We start from the raw sequence: 20554 nt of genomic DNA on the forward strand, positions 1-20554 counted from the left end.
TATATAATGACTAAGCCTCCCCCATTAAGCGATGTTACCACCTCGCACTCCTTTCATTCATCCTGCGTGATATAAGCACCGAGACAGACAGAGTGGGGGTGAGTGCAGATAGAGAAATGAGGGTCCTTCGAGAAACTTTTGGTAAGTGATGTTGTCATTATGCTAAATGTCTTACTGCCTTTCTTTAAAAATACTTGATAAAAGGCAGTCAAGAGAAAAAGGGACAGCCTCACTTCCCCTCCACAGCCTGAAAGCTATAAACCTTAGTCTGGATAGACGGAATATTCAATTTGATGTAAATGAGAGTGAGGCTTTGAGGGATATATGTACAGTCTGCTCAGTGGCTAATGGTACCTGAGTATCAAGCCAACAAAATCTGAAAATTGTCATTCTGAAAATGTCCTAGGGATGTAAATGGCTCCAAGTTCATATTGAAATAAATGTGAAATAAATGTGACAGTAAATGTAAATATAAATGGAAAGTAAATGCAACAGTACCTTTCGACAGTATTTTACTACAGTACAGATGGAGTGTTATACAGCTTCACGCATGAATGGTCAAATTCAAATTCAATGAAAATGTCCATTTCAAAAAGGTATTCATGTAAATACAGTCTGTTTGCCTTAAAATAAACATGCAACATATTGGATTTAAATAATGGTATTAATATTAATCTTGCAACCATATCGACAAGTACTGTGTATTTATATTTATTATGTTTGTTTATTCATAACTATTGTAATATATGTTTACTTGAATAATGGAAACATGGAAAATGTGTTCTATGCTTATTTATATAAAATGGCATTTACTTAATTATTTTAATTAATAATGTTAATACGTTTTGCTGTGGTGTTGAAAGTAATATTGAGAGTTGTGTAATTTCACTTTTAATGGAATACTGTAGACTACTAAAATATTGGTATTGTGAGACAAAAATACATTAAAAAATAATAGACATTAAACAGACTGTACTTCAAACTCACAGCTTTGTATTCACTTGCATTAAATTAAATATGACACATACCCCGACTAAGGTCTACAGGCATGTGAGTACTGATGAGTGTCTTGCTTTTGAGTTTATATTTTATGAGCGCCAGTGCAAACACAGTGCTGAGAGATCCAGGAATAACACACCTGCTTCAGCACCTCCGCCCTGGAGTTTCACTTCATGGCCCTTCAAATGGACACAGTGGTCCCAAAACAGGAATATCCAACAGCTACACTTCCTTTATGGTCTTTCCCTCTGTTTCCCATTTTTCCACACAACTCACTATTTCTAAGTGGCCATCTTGCTCTTTAACTTTTTGTCATGTCAACCACAGCAAGATTTTTGATGTTATGTCCATTGTTGTTCAGCCACATATTTTTGCTTTCTGTCTCTTTTCCAGCGTACGCTCTGCTATTTGTTTTTGTTCATCTCTCTCTCATCTCAGTGGTCACACCATATCCCCGAAAATAACTTGGCGGTCCTCCACTCACGGAGGACAAAGCATTATGTAGATTTCTGTAGATATTAGCAAGAGAGCTAAAATGTCTGTTTATATCCCGAGGAAGTCCACACTGGACCACACACATTCAATAGGCTCTCTGACACTCACAGATGCTTGTAAATCCGTACTATAGTGGCGCATCTTTTCAGATAAACACTCTTAAAACACACACTCGTTCAGTTACGCTTGAAAGCACACATTGTTGCATGTCTGCGTGTAGCAGCTTTGGTTAAAAAGGTGCCGTGTTCCAAGTAAGACATGGAGCTTACTTAACAACTGTTTACATGATACAGACTGACTTTTAGAGTTCAAATAAACAAAACATCTAGCTCCCCGACAGGCACAATGGTAAAGTTTGGATGAAAATAATGAAAAACATCAGCACAAGTAAATGGATGAAAATGTGCTGGAATAGAGGGGAAATACAAACTCTTCACAACATGTGTTCCTGAACAAGTCCATTGATTTGTTTGAGGCAATAGACGCTGGCTGAAGAAATGTAAAAAAGACAAAAATCAGTAGACTGCATTAGCCGCTGGAGAAAATTGCAAAACCCTGTCCTTAAATGCGTCCTTCTAATTTACCTGCACTGGAATAAGTTATCATTTGACGTTTTTTAGTGGATGTTTGACATAAATTTCATTAAAAGAAAAATTCAGAATTTGTTTAAAAGACAGGCTGTTAGGTATAGTAAATTGCTCCAGTGACTGACTTCCAAAATGCTTCAATGAAGACTGCGTTTCTGTGTTTACGAGCATGAACGATTGGTTCCCAGGGCTCAGGTGGCATTGTTTCAGCAATTACTGACTGTACCTTTAAGCCATTATTGACATTGTCATGAACCTTATGGTGAAATGCAAAGCACGTCTGAGCATATGCTTCCACATTCCACATTGTAATTGCAAACAAATTGTGCTAAACAGGCAATTCAGTCTAAACGATCATGACTCTAGCTTTCGTACAGTCAATTACCTCACTCTACTGTCTTTACTCTCATCATTATTTGATGATACTGTTAAAGTGGGGAATAGGGAAACATGAGAAGCCTCTTGAGACACCTGCCGGTCCTTAACTGATTAAAATAACTCAAGATCTCCACATTCAGAGTCTGAGAATTTCAAATATAAATGCAAATCAGGCAACTGGTGAGCCTGCTTCTAAAGACCAACGTATGTACTGTATGTTGAGTGAAGAGACAACAACTTCTTCTTCTCCCATTACGCTGTCATTGTTTTAATGTTATTTTTATTTTTCATATTACTAAGTCTTACAGTAGTCTATTAGTACTGTTTAATGCATGGTGAATTTCTTAGGCTGTTAACATACAAGTTCTCCTAAAGATGGAGTGGTAATGTATTTATCTTGAAATGAGAGAGAACACTAATCTCTTGACATTCCGAAACCTCGCTTCTTGCTCTAGGCAAAATAACGCATCTTGCAACATACTCTGTTCTGAACATTATTTTATTTTTGAACATATCAAAAAGGCCCTATTTTCAAGCTACTCTCTATGTGGAGATAATCAGCAAAGTGCTCATCAGCCGCACACAGGAATCTCAAAGCACTTTTGACTCATAGGTCAGCTCCCATGTCACGCCTTTAGAGGTTCAAAAGCTAAAGATAGACTTTACGACTTTCGCCAACACACGAGAGAAGGAAGTGCTTATTGCACTTGATTACAAAATCTCATTTATTATAGATATATGCCTGTCATGACGAGGAAAAGTAATTAAAGCCTTAAATAAATCTTTCCTCAGGCAAAAGACAGTAAACTGAGAAAGTGCCCAATGAACATTTTACCTTGTTTTGTTGTCTTTGTCTTTGTCTTTGGTAAGCTGTTTTAAAGAGCAGTGATTTATTGCTTCAGAACAAAACCAGGCATCAAATTATCATTAAAGTAAAGCATCATCAATCAATATAACATCAATAGGAGTTACTGTAATTTAAAAAAAAAGTGTGAAAGCCTGATGACTCATAGCGAATCATGTTCCGAGTACAATCACACATCATCCTGCCAAGCCCAGCCAGTTGTCAAGAGCCTTTAGATGTTTGGTTATTTTATCTGTGATCTTCAACACCAGTTTAGGAACAGGGAACAGTCAGTCCACGCAGACAAAACACACAGCACCTGTGAAATGCCACTCAGCACAGGCTTATTTAAGTGCTTAGGATCATTCAGTACTGACACTTTGTCCTTTGTCACTTGTATAACTTGCAAATGTTCACTGAAGAACACACTGCAGGCAGCATTGAAAAATATGGGCTCCTTGAGAATAACCCTATTTGCATTTATTTGCAAATAACCCTATTTGCATTTTCCTTCACATAGAGGTTATGGTTTTTATTCATTTGTTCTTTCTCTTTCTACTTCCATTGTGATGTGAAGTCAAAACCTAAATGTTAGCATAATTTAGGCCTGGTTCTATAAGTCATCATTATTTTGCTCATGTTACTCAGCTGCAACAGAATGCTTTGTAAAAAGACAAAGCATTTTATATTGGATTTTTTTATCTTAATGGAATCGAAACTAGGAATCAATACGAATCGGAATCGATAAGCAGAATCGGAATAGGAATTGGAATCGATAGAATTCAAACGATACCCAACCCTACTGTATACACATTCTCCCTCTTGTTTACTGTCGTTGTAAACAGTTCTGTCTAATATGGATAGAAGTCTGTCTAATAAGCAGATAGAATGGTTTAACAAAGGAATTCATGTATACAAAATTATTATAAAGATTGCTTTTATATTATTACTAATAGAAAGGCAAACATTATAATACTTTCGTGTTTGCCGTCAGCATTAAGCAAATATGCAAATCATTTAAACACATCTTTGAATGACTAATGAACATTTTATTTCACAAACCTTGCAAACTTAGTTGAATCCAGCTGTGAGATCTTGTGAAGTGTGCATTTTTATCCAGTATGATCACATGTTCTCTGTGTGACGGTCGGTCCATGGTAACTGAATGCTTTAAACTTTAAACTTGTGATTTCAAAGTATGCTGCGCTTTATGCATTTGCCCACTGTCAAATTTAGGTAATTTTTCTCTGTGTGCTGTCGGTTACTGTGTATTACTTTTTAATTATATTTTTATTAAATATTTATTTATTTGTGAAAAATTCTTTGTCATCTAAATACTAAGCATATTTATTTTACACGTTTATTTTTTAATCCATTTTCAAATGATTTCAAATTTCTTAAATATAAATGTAAAAAAATTGGTATTATTTTATTATTTTATTTTTTATTTTATTCAGACCACTAGGCAAAATAAGAACTTTAGATTGACTACAGATATAAGTGTGAAGCACAGGTCTGTTGGTTAGCATGAATCAGGCATAAAACTGATATAAAATAAATATGTATTAGTTATGAAGGTCATTGGTCTTTTGTTTTTATCTTTTGTGTATCCGATAGTAATTCCACGTCTGAAAATTTCAGAAATTGTATTCTCTTTTAAGTAGACTATCTTCGAGTACACTGCCTTATATATGCATTGTCAAGTTATTTTCCAGTTCCCTCTTCCTAAATCTCCTGTAAAGGCTTTTGTCAGAGGATGACAAATGTGAAAGGCGATACATGGATTAGCATAGCAATTTCCAGCCTGCTGTAATCAATTAACAATGGTTATCCCATCCCTCATACTCCGAAATCCCTGTTCGCTGTCTTCTGTGTCAAAGGAACGTTATCCTGTCTTATCCAAACACCAGATGCCCCACTCAGTCCACAGACACTACAGCTGGAGATCTCATCTCTGGTTTTTATCGTCTTCTATTATATCTCTTTTAAATGCATGATGAATGTACTTTGTTTAAAAATTTTACTAAGAGTCTAATTTCGACATTCAAAGTAATTCTAAGCTATTTTCGAGCCTGCACCACAATTGTTCTTATTGCTATGATCCTTTTAACTGTGATGAAACCCAGTGTTATATGACTATAAATGCCATGTGAACTGTGACAATAGAGTGAATTGAAAGTGTCAGGAATCATCATAAAATGTCATTAACATTCATAATTTTCCTCACAAAGTGACATAAATTGGCCTTTCCATAGTTAAATTTCCCAGAGTTGGTCTATGTCTCTTTTTCTATTCGTTTTTCTTGAAAGGTAGGGCAAAAATGAATTTAAAACTACATATAAATCATTTTAAAGGCTGTTGTGTGGTTTGTATAAAAGCAGGCCAGTCAGTGTAATTCAAGCCCGACGAGCATATGGTCAAGTCGTGTTATTGAGTTACATTTCTGCAAGTCACTTGTTGTAAAAACTTAAAGTAAAGAATTGAACTCCTGCTATGAGGTCAGAAGGGTGAGTTGGTTAGAGCATAGGTCATGGTGGCGTTATGCAGGAAAACAAAGAGGTCATGTGCAAAGTCATACTGAATTACTCTTGGAATCCATGCATCAGTTTTCAACCCACAAGGAAATTTGTGGAGAGTAATGAGAAACGTCACATTGCCTCATGGCCTTAGATCAGTTGTTCTCATGTGGTTTCACTTTTTGGTCTTCATTTTGCACAGTTCTAAAATTGTTTAGCATGCATTAATAAGCAAGAATGAAGTGAAATGAAACATTGATAAATATGTTTTAATTATTGCTCATTTATAAATGTCTCAGCAGCCAATAACTTCACTGCATAAATTATGTTTTATTAGCAAAGTTCTGGAGGAGCACGTTCAGATAGTTAACCTAATTATCATGAGGTGCACAATCAGTAATAAACGCAATTAGCAAGATAAGTGTCAGGATATATACACAAGCTGGACGGGAAGATTAGTAAATCCAGTACTTTATTATCTGTCTTACAGCATAAACTGGTAAAGGAAATCTGAGTACAGGGGGCCAATATAACAGGAATATTCTTATGTAGGATGGTGAATATAGATTGGGAAGCACACACCCCAGCATTAGAGAGATAAGTTCTTCACAGGAGTAATACCAGGAGATAATAGTAGAGTTCAGCAAAGATCGTCCACAGGAGCGCGTTCTTTGGAATGCAGGAGATCACGGGATAGAGAGTCTGTATCCAAATCGAGGACAGACAAAGACTAAACTGAGGTGTGTGTTTATATACTGGGGCTGATGAGGGTGTGCTGATTGAGTGCAGGTGTTCAGAGTTCAGGTGATTAGAATCGTTGCTTGGTGGAGAGAGAGCCTGGTGTTTCAGTGACAATTAAAGGTGTGTATATATACACAGCAGACTTGCCTCTGTTCCTTGGCAGTTTTTCCGGAATCCCTCCGCCACCCCTTCTCCACACTTACAACTATTTCTGTACTAACCTGTCGTGGGGGTGGCGGTTGGGGGGTACAAAATCTCGAGCTCAGAGCCCTCACCTAAGACAGCACGCCAAATACACATAACCTCTACTCTATTTATTATATGTCAAGTGTGGACTCATGAAACACATTGTGGTCAGCACAAACCAAGTGAACCTGAATTTCATGTAGTCTGGATAATATTTTCCTTTATCTTGTATTTTTTCATGGTTTTTAAGGCTGAAGGCTTGTCACACAAGCTGTCTATGTTGATAACTTAACTAGCTTCCAAGAGGAGCACGCATGGCCTTTGATGTCAATGAGATAACAAGATATGGGAAAAATTGTTTTCTCCCTCATAAAAGTTGATGAGCCTATATTTACATCCTAATAACACATAATTACATGGTTAGTTGCATTTTATTATTGACCTTTTAGCATTGCTTTCCCCTGCTGCCTGCAGCTCTACCAGACCAGATCTGCCGCCCATTTCAGGGTCACGACCCACAAATTGAAAACTATGAAAGTATTTTTGGTGCAAAACAACCGAGTGTCTGTGACAGCAGAATTTGTAGTTGTAGAAAATAGCCACATGTGTATCAGAAAAAATTGAAGTCAGACAAAAGTTGCAGACTTGAAGATATTTTTCTCTCGCCCACATACACAACACAACTTCTTGAATCCTTCATTGCAGGTGCACAAATTCTATTCTATGAATCACAATCAAGAAACTCATATGCTCACATGTTTTTGCTACTATTACTGCAGTGAATATGGTGCAAAACACATTCACACACCTGCATCAAAAATGTGGAGCAACGGACAAATTTTGTACCAATGTAAAATTAGTATGTGAATTCCTGCAATGAGATTTGCACACTTGTAGAAAGTTATCTTATATATATACTCTCCCTTTTGCACCACATATCTGTGTGAAATATGATGCAAAAGTGATTGACAAGTTTGCAACTTTTGTCCGTGACTTCAAATTTACTGATAGACTTTTATGGCTATTCTCTACAACTTCAAATTCCGCTGTCACAGACGCTCAGTTGTTTCGCAGCAAAAATACACTCATAGAAAACCACTGCTTCAGATTATGTGTATCTCTAGAGATTCAATGTAGAGGAAGTATAGTAATTAATATATTCTCACACTTAGCTCATAGTGGATGTAGAGAGCCTACCAATAACACTTTACAGTCATTGAGTGTGCTCGAGTAATTCTGTGGCTCTATTCGCCATAATAAATATACCTCTGTATCAGAGCATGTTAGTGCTTCCATTTAGAGGAAAACGGATTGACACATGGAACATAAAACTGCAGTATACTTGTTTTATGAGTCTTTTCATGTGTGCGGGTCTGTCTTTCATTCGGGGTACATTCAGCTATGATTTCTAGACTGCTGTCTGGGAAGCTCTTTCTCTGTGGATTTGCTGCCAAACTCATAATTAGAAATACCTTGACTGTCTCATCACCAGAAAGCACTGACGACCTTTATTCTAATTGTTTGTGTTTCTCATGTAGAAAATTAGCAAAGCAAGCAGTTCTTGAAAACGGGCATGACAACTTAATAGAGATGGATGTGTTCCCTCCCGTATGCCACGAGGGCGACTATGGGGACGGAGTCTTCTCTTGGTGCCAGCTGCTGATGCCAAGCCCAACACTGAGCCAACCAAAGTGCTAAATCTCCAGACCCACACCCCATCTCAGACCCCCTCAAACAGAAGGCTAGTGCTGAGCCAACCAAATGGCCAAGGTCCCATATTCAGCCAACTGAATTTAGACAAAGCAGTCATGCACCGTCCCAACCTCCTTTATTATATCTCTTGCATTCCTTGTTGGGTTAGCCAATGAATGCAAATTATCTAGAGGCACCTGATTGGCAGCCGCTTCTGACACTGGAACTTTCTTAGGAATAATTGCTTTAAATTAAGTTGCAATAAAAATCCACTAATATGCTAATCGATTCACCACTTGCATAAATCAAGTTACACAGCCTTTAACATTTTAATTTGACTAATTCTTAGATATTCCTGCATTACTAGATTAAATCCTGAATGCCTTGCACAGCATCTTGGCTTTGATTGGGTTGACTGATAATGTTAGAGTAAAAGTGAGTTGGCAGCAACTGTTTACTGCACTAAAACAAGAGCACAGTTTCTCTCTCTCTCTCTCTCTCTCTCTCTCTCTCTCTCTTGCTGTCTCTCTCTCTCTCTATCGCTGCATTAGAATGCAGAGACATTGTCGAATTGTCTCGCTAATTGGATTTAGTGCTCAGTGTTATTTGATATCGCAGCTCGAATCATCTGTTTGTTCCATTGTTCAGTGTCTTCATGGGTCATTCTGTCAACATAAAGAATGCAATCGAACAGACAACCATGCAGTTTTAGAGAATTGCTTAGCTCTGCAAGCTTGTGAGATGTTTTGTTTAACAAAGGAAGGGGAAATCATGGTGTAGAAGAGGGTTATGTCTAGGCCTTCTTTAATATGTGTACTGGGGAGACCAGGGAGATTTCTCACTTTTTTTTATCTCCAGTAAATGTTTCTCAGGTTTGTTTTTCACAGGTAATTCTGTATAGACACATATCCTAAAGTTTACACTCCCCCCAAAAATTTATTAAACATTACTACTGTTAGAAAGATACAATGACATTATATTAGGAAAGTCAGCTGATTGGAAGTTGCCATTAAAAAGCTTATAAGGTGTCCTGTACTATACATTTAAACATTTAAACAAATTATTTATAAATTTTTTTAGGAAAAGTGTAAAACCTTAACATAAGGTGTTTTTCCACTTCCACTTCCTACATCTTGGATAATATGATCTTTCAATGCAAAAAAAAAAAAAAAACAGTAATTTTTTCCTCTTCTGCTGATGAAGAAATACCATTGGTGATTTTTAATTAGAAAAAGCTTTTTCCTCCGCCTCTCAAGTCCAATCAACTGATTCCAGATTTATAGTGGAAAGTGCCACTCACACGCGCTCGCACACAACTCTTCCCATTTCTCCACTTTTATTTGGGCAAAGAAACACAGCAGGCTAAAAGGGAAGTCAAACACTAGGGCTTTGATTGAGATGTGTTCGGTAAAGGTTGAAAAGTGAAGAGGGCTAGATTTTCTCTGTGGTGTTCAAGCAAACAGAAAGGGCTGGTAATATCTGCCCAGCATAATTACCACATGCCAAGGTCTTCTGTTAGCCAATCATTCTTTAAGTGCCAATCAGCAGGAGAGGGTGACAGTAGCTTAGCGGGAGACGTACAGGAGCAGGGCAGTTTGGGAGGGCTGTACGCCTCACTTCCTGTACTGCGTCCTTCTCTGTGAACAATCTGTGCTGCTGAAACTATTCCTTTAAACTCATTTAGAGTTAATATATCGAGCTCTCCGTGAATAGTTGTAGATGTGATTGTTAAATGCTTATAAAAAATAATAAAACTGGTTCTGATTTTATGAACTGTATCAGATCTTACAAGTTCTTAGCATTAATCTTTATTGCCTAAAGCTATTCAATGCAAAATAGTTTAAAATGTCTATCTTTTAAAATGAGAGTAAATGTTAATCGCTTTTCTCTTTCTGTCTCTCTCTTTTTCTTTCTTTCAGGCACTTTCTCTTTAAGACGGGCACTGGCACCACTCCTCTGTTCAGCACGGCCACGCCAGGCTACACCATGGCCACGGGGGCGGTCTACTCGCCCCCGACCCGGCCCCTGCCCCGCAACACACTCTCCCGCAGCGCCTTCAAGTTCAAGAAGTCCTCTAAGTACTGCTCATGGAGGTGCACGGCCCTCAGTGCCATGGCTGTCTCCATACTGCTCTCTGTACTGCTCTGTTACTGCATTGGTAAGTGAAACCCTGATGCTTTATAGTAGGGAGTGGGGGGAGTTTAAAGTCTTTAAAGTGAACATATGACAGTAATGGGTCCACCTTAAATATGTATATTATTTCAGGATGTGGTGCAGCCTTGGGAATAATCACTTTGGATCAAAAAAAAAAAAAAACCTGCTTTAAAAACTATAAACTATGCCACTGATTACACTGAAGTAAATCTGAATATTTTCACCTTGTGCTATATCAAAATAAGAGAATTTCAATATAAATGACTTCTAAAAATCTGTGTGAGAGTCTTGTGACGGACTTTCTTTCATAAAGGGAGTTTCCCAGCCTGTGGCTCAAGACAATGGGTTGACTTTGAAGATATTTTTACAATTATTAAAAAATTTCTGAACAAAAAGACTGCATCTGACCTCGCAGAAATGGGCTAATAGTGCTCCACATCCCACTTATAAATGTTGCAGGGAAATGAAATTTCATAAAAACTTCAAAGGCCAGTTTTCATTAATAAGGCCTATTAAAAAAATTTAGTACACAATCAAGTCCATAACAAAGAACAAAATCAAAAATGCTTGGTCTAAAACTAATGAAATATCATGTAGAATTACAGTAAAATGATACTTTATAATCATAAGAAGGAGTACGCCACTGGCTCAACTTACCCTAGGTAACACTTATCATTTTAGCAAACTTGCATCATCCAGCAGTTTAGAGCTAATATTATGCTAACGCTTACATATGCGGTGATGTTTCAGATTTGTCAGTAATTATTCAGACACAAAAAGCATGAGTCCTTGGACATACCAAATACTTAAATGTATTTACCAATTATTCTGAATTATTAGGCCTCTCTCCATCACAGCGGGGCTAAAATGCTGAACTTTTCAAATATGTGTGGTCATATCACCCATTTTATTTAAAGTAGTCACGCTCAGCTTCCCCACAGACTCAAATCAACCCGGTCTCCCCTTTATATGGTTGATTAGTAAAGTTGACTAGTTTTATATGTTTATTCATATTAGTTTTTTTTTTTCAGGAGTTTTTTTAATTAGTTTTCTGACAGTTTAATTTAACTAGATAAAAACAAATTCTGAAAATTGTTTAAATACCTCCACTTATTAAGATTAAAATAGTCTTAGATCCTCTACTTTCTGTTTTGATTACTTTAACACTATGCATCCTGAATGCCAAGGCAACCCTGAAACCTTGAATTATTTAACTATAATTCAATAATTTTGTTCATATATATATATATATATATATATATATATTGTCACGGGAGGAGCACAAGACAGACACAGTGGGCGTGGCGTTAGGCCTCGGAGAGGATTTTATTAACAGAAATCATAAAACAAAGGGAATAAAAGTGGCCAAAAGGGGGAAAGTGTCCAAAATAACAGGGAATCTGGTGTCCTCGTCGTGCTGCGGGATTTGTGTAGGTCGGGCAGTGTTCATCAAGGAAGGGTCCAGGTAAGGGGCGGAGTCCGGCGGCCGCACGCGCTCCCCTCCTTGGTCCGGGGCGCGAGGGGCGGCGGCTTCCTCTAGCGGCCGCATCTCTCTCGTCGGCCGCGGCGCTGGTAGGGGATGGACGGCCCGGCATCCTGGCCCGTCGGCCGTGTATACGGGTGCGGTTCCCTTCCGGATCGCGGGTCCGGCAGCTCACGTCTTGGTGGCGCGGGAGTCCCTCAACGCACCCTTCCTGGACCCACGAGGACACCAGTGTGCATGCACGGGGAAGAGACCGGTCTCCTGAGGAGAGGCGCGTTGGGCTTTTAAACAGCGGCGGTAATGAGGCTCCACTTCCTTCAGGTGTGCCCCATCACACGCCGCCAGCCCTGACTCGTCCAGCGCCCCTCCTCTCACACACCCACTCCAGTCGGGAGCCTGGTGAAGGGCGGCGATTTAGGACGGGGTGCCGGTGACAATCAGGGAGGAGGCAGCTGACTCGTCACATTCCCCCTCCCAAGCGACATCCCCGTCCCCAGGGCGCCACCCACACGGGAGTGCTACCATCCTCAACCAGGCTCCAAACGGTCGGAGTGGGCGGGGCTTCCTCTCCGGGCGGTCCTCCCTCTCGCAGCGCACCAGAACAGGGACAGAGAAACCGGGTTTTAGTGACAGCCTCAACCAACCACAGGGTAAAATGACAATGGAAAAGTCACTTACCCCTTGTGTGGCTGGGAGGCTGTCCCCAGTTTTCCTCCGTCCCAGTCTGGGTTCTCACGAACGTTTGCAAGCGAGAGGGGGGTGACGTCACCAGACGTTTCCCAACTGCGCTGTCTAGGCTCCGCCTGCCTGCATTCTCCACCAGTGTCACGGGAGGAGCACAAGACAGACACAGTGGGCGTGGCGTTAGGCCTCGGAGAGGATTTTATTAACAGAAATCATAAAACAAAGGGAATAAAAGTGGCCAAAAGGGGGAAAGTGTCCAAAATAACAGGGAATCTGGTGTCCTCGTCGTGCTGCGGGATTTGTGTAGGTCGGGCAGTGTTCATCAAGGAAGGGTCCAGGTAAGGGGCGGAGTCCGGCGGCCGCACGCGCTCCCCTCCTTGGTCCGGGGCGCGAGGGGCGGCGGCTTCCTCTAGCGGCCGCATCTCTCTCGTCGGCCGCGGCGCTGGTAGGGGATGGACGGCCCGGCATCCTGGCCCGTCGGCCGTGTATACGGGTGCGGTTCCCTTCCGGATCGCGGGTCCGGCAGCTCACGTCTTGGTGGCGCGGGAGTCCCTCAACGCACCCTTCCTGGACCCACGAGGACACCAGTGTGCATGCACGGGGAAGAGACCGGTCTCCTGAGGAGAGGCGCGTTGGGCTTTTAAACAGCGGCGGTAATGAGGCTCCACTTCCTTCAGGTGTGCCCCATCACACGCCGCCAGCCCTGACTCGTCCAGCGCCCCTCCTCTCACACACCCACTCCAGTCGGGAGCCTGGTGAAGGGCGGCGATTTAGGACGGGGTGCCGGTGACAATCAGGGAGGAGGCAGCTGACTCGTCACAATATATATATATATAATGATTTATTGCTTCCTAAAAAGAAATAAATCACCTTACTTTGGTCCCCATTGACTTGCCGTGTTTTTTTTCCAAACTATGGAAGTCAATGGGGACCAGCACTTGAAGATGAACCACAGTATCCCTTTAAGACAGAAGTCATTCAGGCAACACAAAATACATGTATTACACTTTACAGCTCCTGAATAAAGTGAGAGCATCATGTCCCCCAAACCACTTTGCCTTATTTATTCAGAATATTTACTAGCACCTGAGTTTTTTTTTAAGTTTATGTAGCTATAATTTCATTCAGGTTACCCCGAGCAAGCCTGCAAAGTGCTGTAATGGCTGTTGAGTACTATTTAAAAATCAACTGCTTTGTCAGTTCCATTGCCATGGGAACCACTGCTAATTTCTGTGTATTACTCAGTCAACTCCTCAGTTGTCCATGTAGCATTTGTAGCCATAGTAGCAGAATGCGGTCACATCGACAGACAAACATTTTGCCTATTTTCCTGTTGCGTCGTCATGGATTTAAGTTCACTTTCATTCGGTATTTATCACATACTGTGTGCCAAATGTAGACAGCCTTGTTTAAGCTTCCTCTCTGAATGGAGCCAGTAGTTTCCTCATTCCATACAAATGTCACGCTGATGAGAGGATTTGTGAATGATGCTGTTTTGCTCTGCAAGGTGGGCTGGTTTGTCTCAAAGGCACGATGGTTCTGTTGAACCGCATGGGAGAGACAGTAATACAGCAGGCATTGGACATCTGTTTATTTTTCTTCAGTTCACACTGCACTCTTCTGCTGTAATGTGACTGTTCTTTACTCCTGGCCAATTTTGTAATGGCTCTGTTACTGAAGAGAGAAGGAGAGCACATCAAGAAAGAAAGGGAGGAGAGAGAGATGGATATAACGTGCAGGCTTTCTTACAGCTATATTTCCAAAACAGAACTGGACTTTTTTGTTGTTCTGTAAGCTTAAAGAAGAAGATATGCTTAATCTTCAGAAATATCATCCATCCACTTTAAACTGTTATATGTGGTTTAATCTGACAAATACCTTCAACACAAAGCATATTTCACATTGAAATCAAAAGGGGGAAAAACTACTCATAGAGAAATTTAAGCTTGTTATCATAATTACTTTTATTTATCTGTTTGCATCCTGAAACCACTCTGTAACACAAAAAACACCCCATTCTCATTGTTATAATGTAAAAATAATTATTTAAATTCTGCATTGTAAGTACTGTTATAAAACATACAATTTAAATGTGTAAATGCAGTGCTGAATTAAAATATACAGTGTGTATGTGTATATATACATACATAATTATTGTGCAAGTTGATGTTCTGAGTTTTTTTTTAATCTTAATAACTACTATTCATTTTGAATTTAATCATTTATAGATGATAGATAATTGTCCAAGGTTGGAAGTGGAAAAAACTTGTTATGTTCAGGTTTGCATAATTATAAAGCACGTTTTCTTTTACAGGTATATTTGCCACAAAAAAAGGAGAGTTTTTATCTCAGACTAAAAAGTCAAAAATGATTAAATGCCCATAAGAAATATTTCAGGTGGAGAAGAAAATACGCATTAACTGCTTATAAATAATTAAATACAAAATTAATAGTAGGCATCGAGATTAATGTTGTTTGGAATTGGTAAAATCTGCTTTCACTAAAAACAATATGATCAGAATATCAACTTGCATAATAATTGTGCACATACTGTGTGTGTATATGTATGTATATGTATATTAAATAAAGTGCATGATCATCATTACTGCATTATATGATATTGGTAACACTTTACAACACCAACCCAACACCACTAACATTAACTAAAATGAACATTACATTTGTTACAGAATTTATTCATCTTTGTTAATGTTGATAAAAATATGCATGTTCATTGTTAGTTTATGTTAGCGCTGGTCAATTAAATAATATGAACAGATGCAACTTAATTGTTAGCTAAAAAATGGAACCTTATACCATGATAACATTGTAGACCAAACTACACTTGTTTCACACACACACACACACAATTAACAGAACGTTCCATATGATCCAGTCAACTGCCCTTAAAGGACAACATGAGCAGAAATTGTCACATTTACACGAGAGGTTTTACCTCATCAGACACTGAGAATACATACAGACAGGCTACACAGTTCTTTGTATTGGTGACGACAACACTGCTCTCCAAAGTCAATAAAAGGAAATGAAGTGCCCTCCTTTTCCTTTCTCAGTGGAATATTGCTCCAAACCTATTCAGTGCTGTGGACATCCAACGGCCCTCTTTTATCATAAAGTCATAAAGGGATGAGAGGACGGCATCAGTGAGTCCCTTTAACATCCAAATAGGAATGCATTTGTTCAGTCAGCGGCCTTTCAGTATTGTCCGCTTTTGTGTCACGTTGAGAGAAGTCATTTGTAGTTCCATTTTTCGCTTCTGGGATTGACGAGATCAGTCCAGTATTAAAGCCTGTGCAGCGCTAGAGCTGTGTTCAACAGGTTTAAAGAAAGCAGTTGGATTCTCTGCGTGATCAGCAAGCAGAGTGGCTGAATAACAAAAGCTAATTTTGCTCTTTAGAGAGGAAGCCAAATCCATTTCAGAGTTAATTATTCCACTGTATTCGAGACAGTTCAGCAGCTTCCAGAGTGCTATTTACTGACACTCCACAGCCAGGTCTGCTGCTTTTGTCAATACAGCTGCTAATAGAGCAGAGATCACAACCATCTGGAGAGACTGAAAGCGAGCAAGATTACAGTTTTCACCCAGGGTCTCAAAATAATTGGTCCATAATGACCATCTCTTTCATTCTGTATCTTCGCCTTATGAGATGATATCAGCTTATTTGGCCTGTTCGTGCAAAGTAAAAAGTTTTCAGGAAGAAATGCATCATGCGACTTCTTGAAATGTTGTTTTTCAAAGTCCTAGCGTGACATAGTTGTTAGTTATTATCAGCGTCATTACGAAGATAGCTTTTGTACCGTGTCTTGCTTACAAGCAGCGGGGTGTCTCTGGCCAGACCCTCAGCAGCTCTGATCATTACAGCATTTTGAGATTCCTGAAGATGCACACAGCAGGACATTCAAGAGCATCACAGAAATTATGGAAATATATGGAGAGCTAATCATGACAGTGCCCTGTAGGGGCCAAGCATTAACAAGCCCGAAAACAGATTTCTTCTCACTTTCTTTTATCTGTGGCTGCTCCTTGTCCTGTCCCAGCTTTCATTATCAGACCTCATTATCCCTCCAAATTTGCGTTCCAAAGCCTGTTATTTCAAACGACTGATGTTATGGGAATACACAATGGAACAATGTTACAGCACTTTTTCTTTCCTGTTCAAGATGTTTGCACAAATGGGCTTGCCAATAGATTTACCAAATGAGTTTTCATTTACTAAATTACTTCTGTTCCCCCCAAATTACTACACAGAATTAATAAAGTTTAGGTTAAGACCTACTTAAAGAGTTTGACAATGCTTAAGCAGCACTACTTAAATCGAAGGAATTAACTGCTATCTTAAAAATGAGCCAATGTGCTTAAACATAGGCCAGAGTTTTCGCAGGAGAATACCTAAATTATACTTGCTTACAAGGCAATGTAATTGAATATTATCCACCTGCAGGGCCATAAAAACACACATCACATCAGTTTCCTAACAGCAGTGCCAGTGAAAAAATAGCTGTATTACTATCCTGTATCTTGAGCTGTATCCTAATCAATGGCCTCTCTGAATATTTGTAAGTATAAAAAAGAGGAGAAAACTGTAATATTTGATTCATAACAATGACAAGCAACACATCTTACGAAGTAAACTCTGGTAAGGTTCACATCAAACTGTAAAAACTGATGATGTGATGTTTTTTTCTGCAGGTAGATGTCTTTAATTATGCTCTAGAATGCTTTATAGCTCGAGTAAAACGAGTTCAATGTATGCAGCGTCTTGGTCTCACAGTGTCTCACACTGTCAACATTGCAGATGGAGAACATATCCTCCTCTTTGGTTTCACACAGCAAACAATGCCTCGCTCGCTTAGCATCAGCAGCTCTTCCAGCTACTAAGAAAACCCAGAGCCTCTTCTCTGTCAGTCCCATCTGGTGTGTCAGACCCCAGCCATCTCCACTAAGCCCACACCCACACAACAAGACAGACAGCGGACGGAAAAATCAGGTTTCTCTCCCGCTGTCCTTGTTCAACAGGGGTAACATAGCCACGTAGAGATTTTTCATGAATGCTCGATCAATACCAGATCCTCTGAGGATGGCTTTAATAGTGGATGGAAGTCCACCCAAATGCCTCAAGCATGTCGAGAGGCTCCTCTAACCGCCACTAAAATCTCACTAGAAGGACAGGTTAACTGAATGGGCCTGAGACCAGATTTTTTTTACTCATTTAACTGCTCCCTGAGCTTTTTGAAAAGAAATTCTGTGGCGAAACTGATGCAGCACAAACCCTGATGGAAGGCAACATAGGCCTTTCCAGCAGGTTTAATTTCATACTTGTTCCCTTTTTTATCATTGTTCTTCACAGTAATTATCCACATCCTGCATATACTTTGGTTTTTTCAGCATCTACTGCATGTTAGATTTATTTATTTTTATTTATGTATGTATTTATTTATTTATTTGTACTAAATACCTTATCTTCAATTCAACTCTTTATTTACCAAAGCAAAAATATGTTAAATTATTTGTGCATTCATGAGCAAGCATGACTTGTCAACCAAGAAGTATACCAATCTTCCCTGAACTATTCCCTTTATTAAAACAATGTGATGCTCCTTGGTGAACAAGTTGCATCTTCTGAACAGAGTGCTGATGGCCTCTAAACGTAGCTCTGAGCATTGAGGCCAAAAACTGGAGAAACTCATGAAGGGACCCCAGTGGACCAAACACCAGCCAAAGGAAGCATGGCATGCCAAGAGTTCCTCAGTCCTGTTTTAAAAGATGGAGAAGCTGTCCATAAATACTTCACAGCTTTTCTCACCTCTGAAAAGCATTGTACATTTAGGCAGAGCCATACAGACTTTTTCATAAGGTTTATGTCTCCATGAATGAGTAGTGATGCTCTGGAGAAAATACTCAGTCTTTCCACAGTGCACTCTTATTTTTACAGTTTAGTGAGCTGCTTTGTCCTCCCACTTATGTTTTTGCTAAATGATTTTAGAATAATTAATAGTCATTTTTGAAATCTGTTGCATACCTTGTTCACCCTGCATTAAACAAAGCTAGTTTTGATTGGCATTGATACAATTTCTGAATATATATTATTATTATTTTCTTCATATATAGGCATAGAAAAATGCAGCTTTGGTGCTTTGCAGTAAGTGGTTAATGATCGTAAATAAGGATGGTGAGAGTTGAGGTAATTTGTGTGGGTGATTTGGAAATGCTCAGGGGACAGTCTGTCAGCAGCTCTCCTCTCAACACAGCACCCTGAGGGATGGAAGGACATTTGGTTTTGCCCTTGATTTATTGCTGCTGAAAGTCTTTTTTGTCCATTGGTGTATCTATCTCACAGGTAAATGGAACGGTTCATGATTTTTCTCAGTTCTGTTGGTGTTGCTTGCTGTTGTTTTTCTCCCACTAATTCTGAAAATAGTTTCTCGTTGAGTCACAAAAAGCCAGTTTCCCCATCCTCTTGCTAATGATCAGAAGTGACACAGAGTGAGAAATATGGAGCTGTATTTTAAGATGAAGCATCGCTGGGTTCTCGATAGCATTGCGAGTCCCACTGGTTACATAACCGCCAATCCTGCCTCATATAAGTTGCCTTGCATTTAGTTCAACTGTAATTCTCACCACTCTGCAAGTGAACCCTGCCCTGGTGAAAACTCTCTCTTCCTCCTTGCGATCTTATTCATTCTTTACACACCTGAGGCAGTAGCGGCCCACTTCCAAACTGATCAGGCTTTGTGCTTCCCTCCATTGCCCTCTTTCGCTCTCTTTCTCACTCTCTCTCCACTCACCCCATGTAGAATTGGTCTTTCTCTGAAGCCAGCTTTATCATTCATCGCCTTTCTGTTCCCAGGGCTCATCAACAAAGCGATCCACCTCCCATGATCTCGCCCACCTTTAGCTGTTTTAGCACTCGCGAGACAACCGAGGGAAAAGAAATGAGAAATAAACCTAACAGCCAATTTACATTCTTTGTCTGCTGAGAGAACTTTTATTTTTCGCTTGGCGCATTTGTATTCTAATAGCCTGGATGTGTTCCATGCACATGCATGATCGTTCCCGAATGCCCTGCGGCTCTAAGATCCAAGCGTGCCCATCCTCTATCATCTCTTTAAGATTGTTTATTCATCCACATTAGTTTCGTTTTCAGATATTGCAACAAGTGAATGCAACTGACCATCAAGGAACTGTTTCATGAACAATAAGAATCTGTAACAGAGGTGAAAAACTTTGCACTTCCTTATTCATTCCTCGTTTACGATGCCGAAAGTTAATGGAGCAGCCTGCTCAAAAGGGTGTCGGCTAGCGACTCGATCAGATCAGCAGGGGGTGGCCGTCTTTCTGCCGGAGAAGTCAATACCGCCCAGTCTCCCATAACCCCCTGCTTCAGCTAAGGTCAGAGTGCTGGACATTGTCTGCTCCGTGAACAGGCCGGCCCAGCGGGTATCTAATTTAATGAGAGAGAAAGATTGAGACCGGAAAGAAAGATATGGCAAGACTTTAGAGGTTGAGCTTAAGGAATTTTATAAGCCAATTACTGCTCAAATACTTTAATGAAACTCTGTCGTGCATAAACTCTTCTATGTCTTTAGCCTTCTCATTAATGCTCCGTGTCATCGCTGCGCTTTTGTTGTATAATGCTACAAACACTTTATCTACGCATTTTAGGAATACCAGCAAAGCCTAGAGTTTCATATAACAAGCACACCTAAGAAACTTTATGCACACAAGTAAACACTCAAATACACAAGCACAGAGAGAAGGGGAATGATTTATGTG

At 39.7% G+C, this 20554-nt stretch overlaps 2 protein-coding genes across 13 annotated transcripts in view; one reads left to right on the plus strand and one right to left on the minus strand.

Moving 5' to 3' along the window:
* tmem134 (transmembrane protein 134) overlaps positions 1–20554 on the minus strand; it is a 790957-nt gene that overhangs the window by 632395 nt on the left and 138008 nt on the right. The window lies entirely within an intron of this gene.
* The window catches only part of tenm3 (teneurin transmembrane protein 3), a 269413-nt gene that overhangs the window by 160074 nt on the left and 88785 nt on the right, over positions 1–20554 (plus strand). For all 6 annotated transcript variants that reach the window (XM_052545489.1, XM_052545491.1, XM_052545490.1 and 3 more), the window contains one exon: positions 10358–10596. In XM_052545489.1, the coding sequence (XP_052401449.1) occupies positions 10358–10596 (239 nt within the window). The remainder of the gene's footprint in view (positions 1–10357; positions 10597–20554) is intronic.

Source organism: Carassius gibelio, chromosome B1 (assembly GCF_023724105.1).
Source record: "Carassius gibelio isolate Cgi1373 ecotype wild population from Czech Republic chromosome B1, carGib1.2-hapl.c, whole genome shotgun sequence".
NCBI classification, from domain to species: Eukaryota; Metazoa; Chordata; class Actinopteri; order Cypriniformes; family Cyprinidae; genus Carassius; species Carassius gibelio.